Below are 20642 nucleotides of genomic sequence, written 5' to 3' on the forward strand. Positions count from 1 at the left end.
TACAATCAGATGAATTAAATTTAAAAAGGATACTTTTAACTGTATTACAAACTTGTAATAAATTGTAATAACAGTTATAAAGTTGGTCTGTTTTAACTTCTATGTAACTTTATTTAAATTATGTGCAATGAGGTGTTGTTATTAGTGTTGTATTGTATATTAAAGAGTTTGGTATTTTTCTTGAAAATAAAACAGATACTTTCGTTTAATTGAATATATTCTTTTTTAAAGATATAAAGTTTACTGTAAGTAATAAAAACAGTTTTTATTTAGTAAGCTTACATTTGTGCAAGTATAAATAATTCTAATAAAGTTTATACTTTTTTTTTGTTTAATTTTGTAATATATAAGTACTTACTTGGAACTTATTTTACTTAATTAATTTATTTCAATTATATTAATTAAAAAAAGAACTTTTTTTAGCCAATTACAAAAGTTTTAATTTAAGAGATTTTTTGAGATAAAAATTTGCGCACCTCCTGACCAAAATACCACGCTACGCCACTGGTACATGGTTAACGGTCATTTCTGTTTTTATTTTGAAAGTTTCAATTATACTATATTGAATACTATCGTCGTACTGTTTTGATACTTTTTATATATAGTAGTTAATAATTTGTACACTGATTCAAAATACATCTACATTTATTTAAATTTGTTTTTTATATAAAACCTACACAATGTTTAGACAGTTAGATTTGATACAATCATAACAGTACCACAATATTCTTTAAAATATTCAGTTGTCAAAAGTTATTAGTAAAATAACATGCAAACAAAAAATTGTTAAAAAAAAATACTCAAAATATTTGGTCCTAGGACCTGATGCACAAAAAAACCATTTGGTTATTGAGTCGCACAACACTTTGATACCTTTCAATATCTTGTTAAAGAAAAAAAAAAACAAGTTTGACTTTTTTTTAAACAAATTTTTTTAAAAACTATTTAAAAACTTTTCCAATCGTTGCAAACTAGACAAGCAAAAACCTTATTTTTTTAGAAATTTAAAGTAAATTTGAAAAAAAATGTTTGCGTATCAAGTACAAAACTTTAACAAATTACAGACAGCAACAAAATACTTAAACTATAATTAGAAAAAGTCCACCAAACACAATGTTAACCATTTTGTCTTAAAAGACACAAAAAAGTATACTTTTAAGGTTATGTTAGTTTTTAATAAGTTATAATGTAAGTGAATTTGAAAAATTAAACTAAATTTTAAATTGTTTAAAACAATTTACTTGTTCTCATTGGTGCTACGTAATATTTCAATCAACCATTTTACTTTAGAAAATAATTACAACAAAGAAATAAATAAAAATAAAATAAAGCCAAGAGTTTGTTTATTACATTCTAACTTTACATCAAGCTTTCAAACGTTTGTACATGAAAGTTCTCATAATTGCTTCAGTATAAAATTTAAGTTTAAATTAGATATCTAAAAAACAATTATTGATATTGTTTATTGAACGATAAAAAAAGGCGTATTTAATTTTTTAGTGATCAAACAATCAATTTAACGAAATGAAAGAAAAGAAAACTAAACGAAAATTCACTGAAAATAATTCTATCTTGAAATCATGATTAATAACAATACATTTTAACGTATGTTGTAATTAAAGTTAACTTTTGATTCTTTTTTAATTCAAGGTTCAACTAAAAATATTTAAATAAAGTGTGACATTGTTTTTGCTCTTTATAATCTAAATTCTAACGGATGTTGAGCATTACTTAATAAAAATTTAGAATCAAAGCAAGTAATTTTAAAACGGTAAAAAAAATTATTTAAAATAATGTTAACTGATAATAAATGCAAAAGTTTTTTTTGTTTCGATAAATTTTTATCTAAAAAAAAATATATTTTAAAGGCTATAAATATGAACTTAAATTAGTTTGAGTTTAAATGAACATAAACAGCTAGACAGGTACTAAAAAGACTAAAAAATAAAAGACATTTATATATAATTGTAAAAAGAACTTTAACTAAAAAATAATAGATCTATATTTCAATAGCTATAAAAATTTATATGGGTGTTTCTTTTTTGACGCGTGTCAGCAGTCTACAGAAATGTTTTGAAAAAAAATTAAATAGTAAATGAACTAAAAAACATAAAATAAATCAGCTAAGTTTTAACACAATGAAGCAACTCAATTTTTATTTTTTTTTTGTAATAACTTTTAGAAAAACTAGACTAGAACTCAAAAAGCTTTCCAAATTTAAAAGTTTAAAGAATAATATAAAATGAAGACAAAGTTTCTTTAGTTTATGAGTTTAGAAAATTTTAGTAGACTCAAAAATTTTAATGAAATGGCTAGTTTTTAAATTAAGTAATTTATTTCACCTCAAAATTAATATTTAAGAACGTGTTAAATATTATGACATTAATTCCATTGATCTAACGCTATCAGTATCAAGTTGAAAATAATCTGACCATAATGAATGCTTCATAAATTTTTAAAAGGCGTGAAAAGTGGTTTTTAAACATTTATCTTAAATAAGGATAATTACCGCATTCGTTGAAGTGAACTTCTGTTCAGAATTCATCCATAAAAAAATTTATAGTATTTGTCGACACTAGTGTACTTTCTTGGTACTAACTATATAGGTAGACTTTTTTATCTTAACCACGTAAAACCAACGTTTCAATAACTGTAGGTATAGCTAAAAATGTTTTTATCTATATAAGAAAAAAAAGTTAATAAATTTAAAATACTCATTTTTAGCTTAAACTTAATAAAATGTTCAATTTTCTAAAAGCAACTTGTAACACTTTCTTCTGGAATTTAATGTTATCAGAGTAATTATAAAACTTTGCACGTATAGAAAAAAACTTAATTGATATTATCGATTGCAAATTAATTTTTATTTTTGCAAAAAGTTAATAGTTAATATTCAAAGTATAAAATATACTAATAAAAAAGTTATGAATTAGTTTAAAGAAAATGGTTTTAGCACCACTCTTACTTTAAAACTAGGTTTATCACTTTTTTAGCCAGTTTTATTAAGTACCTTTTGAATGTCCTGATATAAACATAAAATAAACTGTATGTGTATATATTTAAGCAAAAACTACTTTACATGCCGTAAAAAAATATTTAATTTAGTTTTAGAATTTCAAGAATTAAAAAAAAAAGTTTTCTTTATAAACATATTTAGAACGATGTTTTTAACACCAAAACTAACTTAATAATTTTAACAAAATTTGTTTGTAATTTTTGACTTAAACAAAAAGTTTTGATTGATAAAAGTTTACAAATGCAGTATTAAAATAAAAACAAAGATTATCGATAAATTTTAGTCTTAATTGTTGAGCTAAAACTTTAAGATATTATTTTACAAAAGTAACGTTTTTAATATCTACTACAAATATGTTTTTATATAAAATTTTTCTTACAAAACAGAAAAAATGACTTTATAATTTTTATCTTAATGTTTTTGAAAAGCTATATTTTTTATTATTTGAGTTTGAGTTAAAATTATCTGTATAACCACAATATCTTTAAATAAAAAAAATAAGTATACTAGAAAATTAACAAAGAACTGTTTTATAGTTTCACTAACTTATTTGAACTAAGAACTGTACTAACTATGTAACAAGCGTAATTATCAAACGTAAAAAACAGCGTAGATTTTTATTTTTTGTATGGTTAACTATGCTAAGTAGTATCTAAGTTAGATGAATACGTAACTTTGTAGTATAAAAGAAAGTTTAACATATGTTTCAAGTATTCGAGTGAATTGTATATTTTCAAACTTGATAAATTTTTACTTTCAAAGATTTACTTATGCTGTTTTCAAAAGCACTCTTACAAATATTAATAAGAGTATTACGAAAATACTTAACCAAAACGTACTAACTTTCTTAAATAAATTATAGCTTACATATAATACTTTTATATTTTACGATAAGTTAGCAATAACTAATTACTACTAAATTTTAAGATTTAAAAGAAATTAAAAAATAATTATGATAAAGTTAGTTTAAAATCAAAGTTAAGAAACAGTACGGTTTATTTTCGCCTATTACAAAATACATTTAAAAAAATCAATGAAGTTCTAAAATTTAGATATTAAAGACTGATTTAGTTAAAACTAAACAAACAATGCTTATAGTCAACATTCTATAGTGAACAATTTTTATCAAATAGTTTAAGCGTATTTTTTATTAAGTCAATAACTAGTTTAGTTTTTTTTTATAGTTAATTTTTCTTTAACCTATTATTTAAGAAAACAGTCGAAAAATGAAGCTTAACAAAAAAATAAACTGATAGCTTCTTAAATAAACTATTACAACTATTCTAGTTACACTTATTTTGAACTAAAAAATAGGGAACTGATAAATATATATAAAAGTATTATAGTTATCTAAAAAAAAAAGAAACTAGATACTAACTGTCTTAAAATTCAGCTTCAATCATAGTTGCCATAATTTTCGTTTAGTTTTTGCTTATATGTTTGTTTTATTACAATATTTATAGCATTTTAGCTTATCCGGCTATTTTTGGCAAATGTAAGTATTGATAAAAATGATAAATGTAAAGTGGTTAGATTCAACTTTTTTAATTAACACGTACAAATTCTAACTAAAAAAGTTATTTCTTTTTTTGTTTATTAAAGTACTATATTTTTAGTCTATAAAAAATCCCTTTGTAAATTTAGATAAACACTTGAGTAGTTTCTTACTATCTAACAAAAATAAAGTGTCATAAATAAGCTAGTAATCAAAACAAGCTGTACGTTTTTGTGGTGTAAAATCTACATAAAAAAAAACTTTATTGAAAAATTATTAAACATAGTAGAAACAAACTTTAAAACTAAGTTGAAGTTTATGGAAAATAAGTAAATTGACGTAAAGTAGGTGTCTTTAATAAGAACACAAGAGCTTTTATACTTAAATGAATAGATAAAGTTAGTGATAAAGAAACTTACCGTATCACCTAATCATGTGCTTTTACCACAATAGAAACTTTGTAATGTAAGTAAACATAAATATTTTAAAAGCAGTTTATAAGTTTTAGTTTTTTTATTTAAAAAAAAAGTTACTATATTTTTTTTTTACCTAACCGTTTATGTAAGAGTTATAAGTCAAAAATCACTAGTCAATAAGGTTTTTTAAATGCTTAAAGTGTAATGTTTTATATAGGCTAATCAGTAAGTAGCTAAAAGAAAAATTGTCAAACTTGTTTTTAGAATTTTTATTCTATTCTTGGTGTGTTTAAAAACTAATTAATAGTTATTTTGTAGTTATACGAGACTAGAACTGATTAAAAAGAAATAGTTTTATGACTTTTTCACAAAAAATTTTAACTAACCTTAAAAATTTTAAGAGCAACGTTTTATTAGTCTCTCAGTTTAGCTTAAATGTTTTGAAAAATCTTAATTAATTGAATAACATTTTAAAAGTATTAAAAACTATAAATTAATTTTTTATTAGTTCAAAAGAAAAGTTTAAAGTTTTAAAAGGTAGGAAAATAAAAACTAAAGAAAGTGAAAAAGTTACAGATATGATTTGTAAATTTTCATGTTTTTTTCAAGTATACAAAAAATTTACTTCTTAAAACAGTTTTAAACAGATAACAGTATAGACGTACAAAAATATTAGTTTTTGTCATTTTATACAAAAGTTTAATTTAATACACTATTTTATTTAACTACTAAACTAGTATAAGTAAACCTAAGTGTTAAAAATCTTCTATATAACCTAAAGAAATTTGTCGATATTTCCATCAATGCTTTTTATAAAAATGTATATTAAGATATAAAAATTATTAAGATGTCTGTAATATTTTTTTAATATTAAATTGCAGTAAAATATTGTTATTGAAAAATTTAAACTTCAAAGTTAAATGGTTCTTATCTTGGCATACGTTCATAAAAAAGAAAACATGAGAAAATACTTTTATCTTTATATGCTTGATAATAATTAATTATTTGTAGATTAATTGCTTTAATATTTTGTTCATTTTTTTAACAACTGTTACATACAAAACTTAGCTTTAATTTATAATAAGATTTTTTGTAAATAACAATACAGTTTTTCTAAATTGGTAATGTTAGTTTTTGTTGTATGAAAAGTTTGGTAGTATGTTACTATTCAGAAGAGCTAATAAAATACAGACTGTTTTGCACTATTAAAACATTAAACGTAGAATTTTTGTTATCATTATAGGTATTTAAGTAAAAATAATTTAATTAACTAAAAGTAAAAAGTTTTTTTTTATGTATATTTTATTTTAAAACCAACCGAAAAGTATAGCTGTTTTCATTGGTAAAAGATGCTTTGTTTAGTAAATATATCAACTCCTAAAAAAAAATAAGCTGACTAATTTGCTTGATTTACTTTACTCTTTTATTAGAAAAATTTTTGTAAATAAACTTTTAATTATAAATTAAAGGAGTTGTTCAAAAAGTTTTAGTATTATTGTTGTATAGCACAAATATTATTTATTTTTTATATTTAAGATATCATCACCCCAGTTATTATTTTAGCCTATTTTAAACTTTTCACATTTGAAAAATAAAATTGTTTATTTTAATTGTGAAAAGTATGTTTTTGTTTTATTTATTACTGTGTAACTGAATATTTGTTTATAGCTCATGTAAAAATTTACTTTTAAGCCCTTTGTGTATAAATACGAACATATTTTTGAAGTTGAGTTAAAATAAAAGCAAGTTAAATTTGTTTGTACGTGTGACTCTATTTCTATTGTGATTACTTGTGGAAGAAGCAGTAAGACTAATTGAGCGAACAATTAATATTTAATGTGTAAAACATTTGTTATTTTACTTTTTAATTGTATTTAAATACCTTGAGGAAATGTTTTTTATCCTAATTGAACTGTAAGGAATTTAATTTGTTAACAACTTAACCTGTGGGAAATTCATGATCAAAAACTAAAATCAAGCACTAAAACAATTTAAACTGTTCAAGATATTCTCTTTTTCTTTTTTAAATATTTTATAAAATCCTTAGAACTGCTAAAGCTTCAAATAAAAAGCTAGTAAGCATTTATTTTTATTTAGCATTAGAGATTTTTATTTTTTTAAACACTTATTTATAATATGTTAACTCTTAACTACACTATAAAGTTATTTTACTTAAAAAAGTACTAAATACATGAGTTTTAAAACTTTTTAGTTTTAAATATTAGTTTTTAAAAGCTTAGTTGTAACAGTCTTGAATTTATAATACTCAAAACATTAAGTTTGACTAGAAAACTAAATGTCCTGAATTAACCTTTTTAGATAGGTAATTTAACTTGCCCATTTTAATAATACAAAAGTAAACTAAAGTTTTACAAAACATATTGTATGAGAAGATAATTTTTTTTATCTCACTTTGTTTATATTACAAAAAAGTCTAAAAATAAAAATGAGCTTTAGTACGAAAATAGTTTTAAAAAGAGATTATAAAGGTTTACCAGCGTAAAATTGTTAAGTTCTACGTAAATAAACTTAGAGAATAGCAAAATTTTGCAAAAGAACATCTTATGTTAGGTAAGAAAGACGTGTTACATGCTACAAAATTTCTGTTTTTTTATCTATTTGTATAAATATTTTATGTCTGCTAATGTAATTATAATGGAATTTTCGAAAGTACTTAGAAAGCCAACCTATTGTATTATAGTTTTAATGTAGTTTAGAAAGAATAGTTTGTTTATTATGTGCTTAACAAATCTTATAATTTAGTATGCAACGAGTTGTCAAGAAACAAAAACTTATTTAAAAATGTGTAGCTAAAAATTAAATTTTAAAAACTGCTAGGTACGATACTCTCAAAAACTATTTAAACAAAACAAGATTTTATACGTCTTTAAATTTTTTAACCATAGCAACTTTTTTAAAATCAAAGTGTTTTTACTAATTTTAAGCTTTTATTTAAGGTTTGTATTACGAATACTAAGTCTATAAATCGTTCCTAAACTTTCTTTTTTTTCTTTTTAATAGTTTTGATCGTTGAGATCAGCAGTTAGCTAATTTGGCAACTTTTATATATTTTAAAATGTTTAATGCACTGTACTTTATGCTTAGTAAATATAATTTATAATAGATAAGTATAAACTAATATGCTATTCTCATATAGTTTTGTGGTAATACACCGTTTATGTTTTATAAAATTTGGAAAGAACATAAAATCAATTTTTAACGGTCAAAATTTGTCAGGTCTAATGCTAAAATAAAAAAACTGGTGTTTAAATCAAGTTTTGAATTAGTCTAGTGATAACTTGTAACATTTAGTGAACTATAAATTTTATTACTTTTATTTAGGGTTAACTTTATTTTTTTAATAATTTAACATATTTTACGTCCAATGCAGAGTTTAACATACTAAATTTCTAACAAAAGTTAATTTACATAAGTTTGTGTTTCAAATGCAACTAAATATTTAAAAGTATGGAAACTTTGCGAAAGAACTTATTCTAGTAAGGAGTTTTGTAAGTCGTATGTAAATGAAAAGTTTTTAAAATTTTAGTGTGAGTCTTTTGAAAATATAACAAAGTTTATTTTTTTGTAAAAATATCTATAATAACAGTGGTCAATTGTGTAAGAAGCTACTTCTAACTACAAAGTTCAATAAAAGTGATAGAAGGCGAGGAAGCTCAAGTGAAAAATTAGTTACATTTTATTAATAATTAAAAATGCTTTTATACGTTTATCTCTAAATTTTTCACAACTACTACTTACCGAAATTAGTTACCAATTACTTTATTTATGCTTATAAACTGTTCTAGTTTTTTCTTAACCTAGTTTTTACTTTTACCGAAACAGTTTTTAAAGTAAACAATATAAGTAAATGAGTGAGTGCATACTATACATTATATTTCACTAATTGTACTATTTTAATAGTTTTTTAAGCGCTTAAACTAGTAATAAGACCTTTAAACTAAAAAATTAATCATTTTTAATTTATAAAATAAAAATTAAATTTGAATAAAGTAGCAACAAACAAAAAAAGTGATTTTTCCGTTACAGCTAGTTAACTAAACTGGAATTGTTCAGTAGTTTAGAAAGTTGTTTTTAATAAATGTGAAATATTATCACATTTTAAAAACTAAGCTTTAACAAATATTAACTTTATGACTAAGTTACCAGTTAAAAGTCAAGTTTATAATAAAATTATTTTTATTTGAGAAACATAACTTTTACGTAGTTTAAAAACAGAAAAAGAAGGTATAAGTTTTAATAAAAAAATGTCAATATATATTAGTATTATAACTTTTTTTAATTTTGTAAACAAGTTTTCGTTAAATTCATTATAAATTTAATGTGTAATAAATTAGTTCGTGATATTTAACTTAGTTATTATTTGTAAGCTTTTCCACATACTCGAAAGAAGTACATTTTTAGAGTAGAACCCAAAACATTTATTTTAAAAGCTTATATAATTAGTTTTTCTATTTCTACTTATTATGTTATAGTGTTTATTTTATCACAACTTACTTAATTCAGTTTTAATAGTTTTTTGGAAATTTTAGAAGTATATGTAAAATGTACATTTTAGGGTATTTTAAGTATAAACAAAAGAACACATTAGATTTATTAGACTTTTTGTAAGTTTTGTGGTTACTACCAATTCATTAAAAAATGATTTTAAATCAATCAAATAATAATGATCTAATAAGTTACCTTTATATTAAATATAACGTAATGGTATTGATATATCGCTAAAAAATTTGTTAAACAAAAGAAATGAATTTTTCGCAAAAACATAAAACAGTTTTAATGTTTTAGAACAGTTTAATATAAAAGTTACAAAATTTCATAAGTTTAATATTTAAAATCAACTACAAAAACAATAAAAGGACCAAAGCTTCATTCGAATTTTTGATAATAGTTAATTTTTATAAACAATAATTAATTTTACTACAACTTTACTACTTTACGATTTTTTATAAACTGTAACTAATCTTTTGCGTTTGTCACAATAATTTAATTTAATATACATCGAATAGATCTTTAAAACCATACGCGTGTCTTCAAACAGTCATAGAGTGTACCAAAAACATATCTGTATATCTAGTTTTAGATCAAATTAAAATTAAAAAGGTATTATAATGCATAGTAAAACTTTTTTTCCAATTAAATAAAACTCCGTTATAATTACAGAACTGCAAAAAAATATAATGCTAGTCAGAATGATTAGCTTAAATTATAGTTAACTCTTTGTAATACAATTAACTAAGTTTCTTAATTATAAAAAAGTATAAAGTCTAGAATTGACAAGTATGCATGTAATTGATAAAAAATTTTGCTTGCAAATTTTATTGAAATATTTTCTTTTCAAAAGAAATAATTAAATTTCAAGTTTATAAAAAATATATTTAGACTGACAGCTAACAAACGCAGTTTTTAAATTAATTTTAAACTGTTTAAGACTGCAAAAATGAAATAATTTTGCTATAGTTTGAATTTATCAAAATAAAACACACTGTTGTGGCTATATTAACTTTTTCATAACTTAATGATTTTATAACTCAAAAGTCACAGTATTTTTTTATTTTATATATTTACATTTTTGAATACAACTTTCACAATGTGTTAAAATCAGGCAGTTCAATTTAGATGTAATATTTTTAAAGTATTCAGCTTAGTCTAGTGTAGTGTAGCTTAAATATACTTTATTTTCAACTAGATAAGTACAAACTTTTATTATTTGAAATATCAAAAGTTTTCAGTAAGGTTTAAAAATTCAATTCTCAATTCAATACTTGTACAGCTTCTTCAAAATATTAAGGTAAAAATAGATAAAAACCTCTAGCTAGCATGGACAGATTTGAAGCAAAAATCTTATATAAAAGCAATAATACTTTTTATGTGAACCATTACATCTGTTACTTCTATTTCACAAAAGTTTTTTAAAATACTTTAAACGTTTCTGGTTAATTACACATCTTCTCACACTTTATTCAGTCTGCCTTTAAAGTTTAAAGTTTTATAGGTTTCATCTCGATCCACTTTCTTCGTTTATAGTTCCGTCTTCATTCATTTTGCTGAACGCCAGTCTGGAAGCAAGCCAATTTCTCCTCTCAAAATGCTTGTTTTTGCGCTCCTGTTCGAACTTGTCTGTGGCAGCAACAGGCGAGTTTTCATTAGACTTGCTCTGATGTCTGACGTCGATCGGGGTCCTGTTGAAAGTCGTCGATGCGTGTGTTGGCAACAATGGACTTGTGTATGCCTTTCCAGTTCTGTTCCTGCTTTCTCTGAGGCTGTTAAGCTTACCACTCGGCATGCAGGCAGATGCAAAACATTTAGGAAATTTTAGATTTTTTCGCAGCCTTGACAAAATGTTCTTGTGAATATATTTGTTGATGTCCCTTTGTGTGGTGGCGTACACTATCGGGTTTAGAAGAACGCTGAAAAAACTGACGATTCTTACTGCCATGTTTATCATGTGGCAAGTTGACTCTTCCATTCCTTTCATTCCCTAAATATAAAAAATCATTTAAACTTTTTTTTTTTACAAAAAAAGTGTATTTCAGTGGAACTGAAACTTAATTTGCTACTTAAAAGCTAAAGTTTTACATACTATGATAAAATAAATATGTGAGTAAAATTTAGTTTAAAAGCTATTCTATTTAGCAATTATAGGCTTTTATATCACAAAAAAACCTTTTCGGAAAATACTAAGCTTAAAAGCTTTATAAAGCTACTTATACTATAAAAACAAGCAAAGCAACTTTTTATTCACTTTTGAAATAAAGTTTTTTTTCAAGTTCTATCTCTCGTATTGTTTGTAAAACAGATATACATATTTTTTGATCTGATAAAAATAAGTTTTTAAGATGTTAAACATTACGATTTTGTTTGAAAAAAAGTTCAAAGGCTTAAAAAACTTATTATTCCATTAGCAGTATTTAATTGAAAAAGCACCTGCAAGATAAATATGACAAGGTGAATTCGCTGTGGAAGCCAGCACAATGAAAAAACAATCACGTAAGCTGTCACAGTTCGCGCAATTTTCAAGTGCTTCTCAGCGTTCTTGTACGCTGACGTTTTACCACTTAGATATTTTGCTGTAAACGTTGTGATTTTAGTTTTTCTTTAACTTGCATACTTAAATCTTGATATTATTGCAGCATTAGTTATACAATATTAAAATATAGGTTTTTGTATTAGAAAAAACTTTGGCATGTTTTATGAACGACTTAATTAAAAAATATTTTAAAATACTATTTTTTGGAATTAGTTTATAACTTAAATTAGAGATTAAAAGTGCTTACAACTATTATTTAAACAATCAAATGAAACTATCTTAAACTACTGAAAAAAAAACAGTTCAGTAAGTTTTAAATGTAATAGTTTACTTTAATATTTTAAATGAAAAGCTTGTTCTTTTAAATAAAAATATAAATAAAACGAAGTTTTAAAAATGCTTTAACTAAATTAAACAGATGTTTTCTATAAAAATTGATAAAAATACAAAAACCAAGTACAAACAATCGGTATTGCCTTGGAAGTTTTTTGAAAAACTTCTGTTTATATTATCAAGTTTTGTTTCATTTGTTTTCGAATGATTGTTATTAAAACTGGTAATTTTTTCATTGTTTTGACCATTCATTGTTGTCAGTTCTACTGTGTCTTTTCTTTTTCCTAATAATTTTTGTTACGTTATATGTTTTGTAAGAAACATATTTTTGTGAATAAGTATTTCATTAGTGTTCTTTTCTAGCATACGATCAAAAACTCATTAGTAACTTAAAGCATATTGTTTAAAATATAAAAGAGAAATTTGTTTCAAAGTCCTATAGTTTATCTTAATCTAAGAACACAAAGACACATTATTTATTCGATGAAAATAAACCTATAAGTTTACTCAAGCAAATGAGCTTTGTAATATAACGAGAATAAAATTAAAGTTTTACATGATGTAAATTTGCAATAAGAGCACGAACTTTGTCGTCTCATGTCAACATTTGACGGTTTAAAAAGCAGATACTCGCTGGAAAGTTGTTTTGTGTAGGCTGGTTGTAAGTTTTGACTTTCTCCCTCCAATAAACTTGTTGTTGGTATGCTCGCAGTGCCACTGTCAGCAGAAATAGCTCTTTTCACTTGTTTTTGCTGTTATATTTAGTAGTTAAAGGAAACAGCTGTTTTCATTTTAATTTATTTTGTACATGATGAATAAATGTTTCATAATTTTAAACTAATAGTGATTATAAAAACTAAATCATATCTCAGAGTATCAATGAAACTAAAAAATATTACTTATATTCTTAAAATATATTTTTCTAACAAACATAACATAATTTACTCTTTCACTTGTGGAATAGTTGAAGAGTTGCTGAGAAAGCCTCATGTTCGGACTGACTTGAACACTAGTCTGATCAGTCAAAAAACTTTCGCCTGAGCTGGCTGATCCGTTGCTAATTGGTCTTTTCTTTACGCCTAGTTTCTTCATTGTTAGCAAGTTTGTTGAGTCTTTCGTGTCTTGCCCTTCTTTCACGGAGTTCGGAATAAACATAGACATTCTGTTGTCGCTACTTTTAGCATTGAGCACATGTTCCTTTTTCTTCTCGATAGTTGAAGTATGATTCTCATTGTGAGACCTCAAAGTAAGCGTTCTAAAAAATCCCGACATCCTAGTGGTGATGTCAGATTTTGTAGTGTAGTTTTCGGTTGTATTTTGAAAAATATGTTCGTCAGTTTGCAAGCGATTTCTCGCACGTTTACCGATCATGCGAGCAATGGCAAGATAGCTCACAACAATTGCAATGTACGGAACGAAAAACCCGATGACAACTTGCACTGCAATGTTGTAGATTGTCGCCTTTTGGTCGTAGCTAGGCTCGCAAATACTGTGCTTTGTACTTTCTTCTTCCTGCTGATAAATCAGCGGAAAAGCGATGCTTAATAAATTATAATAGATATCCAACGGGACCGTTTTAACTTTCGTATTTTGTGAGTATCGACTTTCCTTAAAAATATAAAATTCAGTAGGGTCTTCATCTTCATAGGAATAGTCTGATGTTTCGTTACTTTCAACCGATGAAGCTATGGAGGTTGAATCACCGTAAAGCTCGTCGTTATAAATATATGAAATTAAGACGGAATGTTGTAAAAAGTTTACACAATCGACAACGCTGACGCCTTGGCAGCTTTCAACGTAAACCGAAGAATTAATAATGTGATTAGTTTTGTTCCAACGCAGCGCTTCTGAGTAAAGTTTTGTGCAATCAATGAATTTGTTCCAGTTTTCATTTCCGCTTCTAAGAATGTCGTCGTTTCTATAGTAAAGGTATAGTATTTTTTACAGATAATTATTTATAAAATTTTTATTTTTAGCTAATATTAAAACATCATTCATTTTGAAAATACGAATTAGTTAAAATTTCTTGAACATAAAAATATTTACACGTAATGCGTAGTATTTAAAGTCTAAAACGCTGTATTTAAGAAAATACGTAAGAGGTTAAGATTTAAGAAATATATTTTTACAACTTTCTAACATTAGTAACTATGATAAAGTATTTAAAAATGATATCATTGTTTTACTGAAACAGTTTTTCTTATTTAGCACTTAAGTACATACTGATTTTAACTTAAAACTTATGAGTCTCAAACTTTAAACTTCATAATAGTGGACAAACTAACAGAAGCTCGTTTAAATCGTCCGAAGCTGTTTTAAATTTCGTTCTCTTTCCGAAAACCAGGTCTTTTTCAAAAAATGTTGGTAGCACACACACAAAGGCAAGTAGCCACATACAGCAACTGATTGCATATGTTACTTTTTTCTTTTAATATAAAGTTTCGTTATTTAGAGCCGAACTTTTATGATTGCTATATTAAATAAGTTAATTTTAACAAAAACGTTAGGGCTTTTAAATTTGTACTAAATAGTTAGTGCAAAAGTATAAGCCTAAACGTTTTAAGTTTTAAAAACAAGCATACAAAGTTTTTTAGTAAAGTACTGTTTTAGTTTTTAAGTCATTTAAAATAGGTTTTTTGATGAACATATCTTTTTATGATACTTTTTAGATTTTAAACTGCTTAAATATTTAAATATCCCCAAACGTATATAATCTAGTAGTTTAAGAAAAACAATAAAATAAAGATCATTTTTGAAAGCTTGCTTAAAATTGGTTCTTAATAGCAGCATGAAGTGTGCTAAATTTGATAAAAAACGTAAAGTTAAAAACGAAACAAAAAAGAAAAGAAAATAAACAAATTACTAGTAGTACTTATTTTTATATCTTGGATTTTCCACATAAATACTATGTTCTTAGGACAACATATTGCTTTTGTATTGCTATTATACATTGTTATTATCATTTATAATTTGGTCTCGTTTTTTTAAGAGATGTTATGTAAGGTATTTTTTTTTGTTTCAACTACCTTATGTTATACAACTAGATGAAAAGAAAATTTTACCGATAAAATAACTGGGATATTTTACCGGGAATTTTTGAAAAACATATGAAAAAAAAAATGTTTAAAAAAAAGCTTTTAGTATACATAAGCTAAAAGTATAAACAATTTTAAAGTTTTAACATACATTATATCATACTGTAAAAAGTTGTTGGTTAAATTTTGTCTTATAAAATATAAAACTGTTTAACTAGTTTTGTTTTAGTTAGTTATTTTATTTGAACTAAAACTTTTTGTTAAAAACAATTCTTAAATTTAGTTATTGATAATGCAACTTCTTCAATTCTTTTTATTTATTAGTTTTACAATAAACTTAAAAAATTGTCAACGTCAACTTAAAATAACTAACGTTGAATTTGTAACGTTGGCATCTCAGCGACTTCCAAACTGCAAAAAATCTTTCAACACTCATGGCAGCCAGTAGAAAAATGTTTATGTAAAAATGCAAGTTGTAAATAGTTGTTATGACAATTAAAGGCTCATCATCATAACTTGAGTCTATTTCAATGAGCTCTGAGAAAAGTTAAGTAGTTACTTAATAGAATGAAACATAAAATAATAGTATTTACCGTGTTAAAACGTTCAAAAGCTAAAAAGCAAGTTAGACCTAAGTAATAAAAAAAAAAAAAAGTTATAAGTTATATTTTAATTATCGAATCAAGGTAGTTTTGAATACTTTTGCATGTTTTATTAAACTAATACACGTTAATTAAATATTTTTAAAATACATCCGAGACTATTAAATCTTTAATCAAATTTATTGTTATAGAAAATTTAAAAACAAGTAATTTTTATCAATTGTTTTGCAATGTAAACTAATTTCAATTAACTGCTGCACATGTAAATGAAAAAGCATGCTTCCTGAACGACGTTTAATCAATTCTAAAACATTAGGCTTGAATCAAAACAACATTTGCATTAGCGTTTGTTATAAATAAACGTTGCACGAAAGTACAGATTAATAATTTTGTTTTATCTAAGATAAAATTATATCAAATTCATCTAATAAACAAAACCAACTACGCCTTGGAAAACTAATTGTCTAAACTTAAAAATAAGCTTGATTAATTTGATTTATATCATTTATCTTTTAAAGCAATGTTTATTTATTTATAATAAGATAAAGTTTTAAAAAGACTTATTTTAAACGTTTATTGTAAAAAATCAGTTTATTTTAATAAATATTTTAAAGTTTAACGTTTTTACGCATCGAATAAAATAAACTGCAAATCAAAAATTGATTAAATTAACTTCTAATGCGTTGGTGTAAAATTTTTAGGCACTACATTTAAATACATAGTTTTAATTAATAAACATTTTTTAACAAGCTGAATACTATACCGAGAAAACAAAAATAAATATTAAAAATAGATTTTGTTCATAAGCTTTGATTATTAAAACTTCAAAGCAGTAATTATAATTATCATTTTTGTTTTCTGTACATAAGTTGTAAATAATGAAAAAAAAGAGCGTAAAAAGGTTTAACTTTTCAAACATTTCAGATAAGTTACTATTATTTTACACTACTTACTTTTTTTAAATCCCTTGAAAGAACTTGTGTAATTTGATAGCCTTGTAATTTGATTTAACACCAATATAAAACTTTAGTGAGCAGTGTTTGTCAATTAAACTCAATGTAGAATTTAAGGCATGCTTAACTTTAAGGGTATATCTAGTGTTCACTTCTGTACTTTATTTAACAAATAGAAATTTTTTATTTATTCAACTTTAAAAGATGTTATTTTAAAGTGTTTAGTTTGCTACTAATTTTTTGTTTTATTTATCAAATTTAAAAGCAATCGTACTGTTTAAGAATTTTTTTATTATCAAATTTTACCAAGCACACTTTAAGAGACGATTAAACAGTACATTATCAATTTTTAAGTCTGAAAATTTCAAAAAATTAAAACTGTCACCAGGTAATCAATATTGATAGTTTTTTTTTGTTGTCTGTTCGTAGGCTTAAATAACACAGAAACTTCAAAAATTCAGCTAATGAACCAAACCCTTGCGTGTTTTATGATATGTGCTTTAATTTGCACGCAACATTAATGATTTCTAAGTAGCTTCTTTGTTTTAAAGTTTTTCGAAACTTTTTACGAACACAAAAGCATATTAAATAATACATAAGTTTATTAATTGAGCTTTAATTTTAAAAGCTTTCTAAGCTCATTATTTTACTTTTTTTTCTTCAATTAAATGGTGTTTAATATAGATTCAAAAAATGCTTATAACTTGTTTGCTACTTTGTTTCATCTTTGTTATGTTGAAAGACAACATCGTTAAGGCTCGTACATATCTTATTAGACGTTTAATTGAAAAATATTTCACGGCTGAATTATTTCTAAGTACGTAATTCCTTAACAAAGCATTCTACAGATTTAATGTACAAAAATAATCTTAAAAGGAAAAGTAAGTAATAGTTTAAAAAAAAATAAACACCTGACCAAAGTTGACGGTTTTTTTTAAACGACGTTAAACTAAGGTTTATTAGTACCTATTTTAAAATTTTAGTAACACAAACAGTGTTCTATATCATTTAGTGAGGTTTTTACGATATAGCATATAAATCAACTCAACTTCAAAATTTACATAATTTTAAATTAAATTCATATATGTATGTTATAAATATGAATAACTAAGCTATTTAGTTTTTTTTTAACAAATTAATTTAATCTGTATTTAGTGTTCACCTATAAAAATTTATTCCAATTATTTTGAAATGCAAATATTACTCAACAAGCTTTTTATAAAACTTAAATGTGTTAAACATATAAAGCAAAATTCGTAAATTGTTTTCCTTTGATTAGACAAAAACGAAAAAGTTATTTAGTTTTTAACAATACTTTTAAAAGGCTTTTTTTATTTATGTATTCGATTTATGTAAAATTACTATGTATTTTTAGCTTGCTGTGAAGTTAGATATTTTGACTATTTCATGTAAATTAAAAAAAAAACACTTTTAATAGTTTATAAGTCATTTGAATTTCATTTTGGATTTTTATAAATTTTTCTAACAAAAACTATTACAAAAAAAAAAGGAAAATAATTGTTCATTAAGATTGTTTTGATACTTAAAAATTAGTTATTAGTTTTTCATAACAGAATGCTACTTATTTTATCTCTATCACAGGAGTCGGCAAATTACGGCCTGCGGACCAAATACGGCCAGAAAAAAACGCTGCTGCCGTTTGAGCTAAAAATTTACTTTCTTTAATAAAAAAGAATAAACTAATTCAATTCACAACTATGCTTTCAATTTGATAGTAAATAGTTTTTATTATTTTTGTTTATGTTTTGAATAATTTTAGTTTTAATTAGTATTGTTTTGTTGATTACTACAAACATTTTTAAATAACTGTCAGCTGATATTTGTAAAACATTGCGGATTTGCGAGCAACTTCTTCTAAAAAACTAAACTTTAAAAAAATGTTGACGATACATGCTTGGTTAATAGTCAAGTTTATTTATTCAATTAAATGTATAATAAAATATACTTTTGAAAAAAATAAATAATAAAGCTATTAAAGAGAGAAGATTTTAAAACTGACACTGTTAGAACAATTTTAATTACTTTATTAGATTTTCTTGATCAATACATTTTTTATTTTGTAGTCTCTTTTAGTAACTTAAATTAACTTAATTTAAACTTTAGACTTTTTAAAACATGTTTTCTAAACATTAATACTTTTTTTTCTAAAAAAAACGTGTAGCACAATAATTAGTTCAAATGTTTTAAAAGACTGTTTTAAAGTCTAAGGAAAAAGGACATAATGTTAATTTTTTTAATTAACATACTTTTTTTTTCCTAAAATAAACCCATCTTCTTATATAACAAAGCATGGAGAGTATTAAAGTGAATTTTTATGTTGCTTAAAAGCTTAAACTAGTGTTTTCCAACGTGTGTATATAACAAGCAAGTACGTTTTGCTTACAACAGAAACTAAGATTAATTACTGATTTTTTTATAGTATTAACATTTTTAGAAACCCGTACAAGCTAGACAAATAAATTGTAGTATGTGTAGGTTTATTTTAGTGATCAAGTGTGCTTCTAGTAAATATAGAATAAACACATGTACTTTATCCTACACGGCACGAAATTGCATGGTTCTTTTCATGAGCTGAATGTTTGGGATTACTTTGTGAATAAACAAAAGATACTTTGCACGCTACGGGAAGCTTTGTAGAAGGTTGTGATGTCTCAGTGGTTAAGTAGTAAATAGTTAAAACAAAAATCTAAAAAAAATTTACTTGATAGCCGGCCAAATGTAATGTTAGTACTTTTGAGTTTACTGATTTTCCATGCTAAAGTTTCAAAAAAAAAAAACAATTGGAACCTTTTTTGAACAAATACACATACTGAAACATAGTGTTTGTTAGTACTTGATAATGTTTACTGTTTTATATAGTTTTAAAAAACCTTCAATTTTTTTGTGCTTTTCATTTATGGATTTCGTGTGATGAATATTTATTGAAGCGAAAATTAACCATGTAATGCATACAATAACGTCAGTTATTGCTATCTGAATCATATACGATGCATAAACTGACCCTCGTACCTAAAGTTATTTTTAATATTATTTTATTATAAAAACGTGATATTTTAATAATGTTTTATCGTTAAATATTGCATATATAACTTTTTTTAATCGCAAAAAATCTAGATTAGTAAAAATATCTTTTATAGAAAAAAAGTTATGCGAGACTTGAAGTGTTATTTTATATTTAAAACTGATCATTAGGTTCTCCACTTCCAGTTTGCAGTTTTCTTTAACAAAGCGTTGAAGTAAAAATAAACTTAGTTTTGAACTTATCTAAAACTACCAAAAAATATTTAAACTTAAAATATATATTTAGTTATTTGTTTTAATTTTGATGTATTTAAATTGAAATGAACATATGTTCTTAATGATTGCAGCTTTTTATTAGTTTATCAAAGCAGTTTAAAATTAAAGTAAAGATTTAATTTACTTATAACGTTAACTTTTTTATAATGACAAAATTTAAAACTTACTTGTTTCATTATGAAAAACAGAATCAATATTCCAATATTTAGTGCCATACCAATCATGCATTGTCCGATATTAATAGAATGTTGTATTATCGCATTTGAAATTAAGTTGCTTTCATTAGTCTTCATTTTTTACTTATTATGACAAAATATTGTCGATTTATATGAAATTGATACAAAAATATTTTTTGACATCAATGTAGAAGATTGTTTTTTATATTAGTCTTAAAATTTAAAAACTTATTATTTTAAAAAATTATAC

The 20642-nt window shown here is 23.9% G+C and overlaps 1 protein-coding gene across 1 annotated transcript; it reads right to left on the reverse strand.

Annotated features, from left to right (window-relative positions):
• Positions 1-10237: 10237 nt before the first annotated feature.
• Positions 10238-20590, reverse strand: LOC145835745 (uncharacterized). Its single transcript, XM_082943454.1, has 9 exons — positions 20384-20590; positions 19790-19928; positions 15717-15880; positions 14594-14733; positions 13254-14226; positions 12895-13060; positions 12440-12592; positions 11873-12015; positions 10238-11426 (listed from the first exon to the last, which is right to left on the reverse strand). The coding sequence occupies exons 1-9, from the start codon at positions 20507-20509 to the stop codon at positions 10944-10946; spliced, it is 2487 nt and encodes an 828-aa protein (XP_082799580.1). The 5' UTR covers positions 20510-20590; the 3' UTR covers positions 10238-10943.
• Between the last annotated feature and the right edge of the window lie 52 nt (positions 20591-20642).

This window comes from Thalia democratica, chromosome 5, assembly GCF_965202585.1.
Source record: "Thalia democratica chromosome 5, ktThaDemo2.hap1.1, whole genome shotgun sequence".
In the NCBI taxonomy this organism is placed as follows: domain Eukaryota; kingdom Metazoa; phylum Chordata; class Thaliacea; order Salpida; family Salpidae; genus Thalia; species Thalia democratica.

Bases quoted from the DNA above. Each gene is read 5' to 3' on its own strand.
- LOC145835745 (XM_082943454.1), bottom strand. From the start codon at position 20,509: ATGAAGACTAATGAAAGCAACTTAATTTCAAATGCGATAATACAACAT. The intron at 19,929-20,383 runs GTAAGTTTTAAA...AAATAACTTTAG, and splicing joins TGTTTTTCATAATGAAACAA to GTACGAGGGTCAGTTTATGC. The intron at 12,593-12,894 runs GTTCGTGCTCTT...AAAAATTATTAG, and splicing joins TGTTGACATGAGACGACAAA to GAAAAAGAAAAGACACAGTA.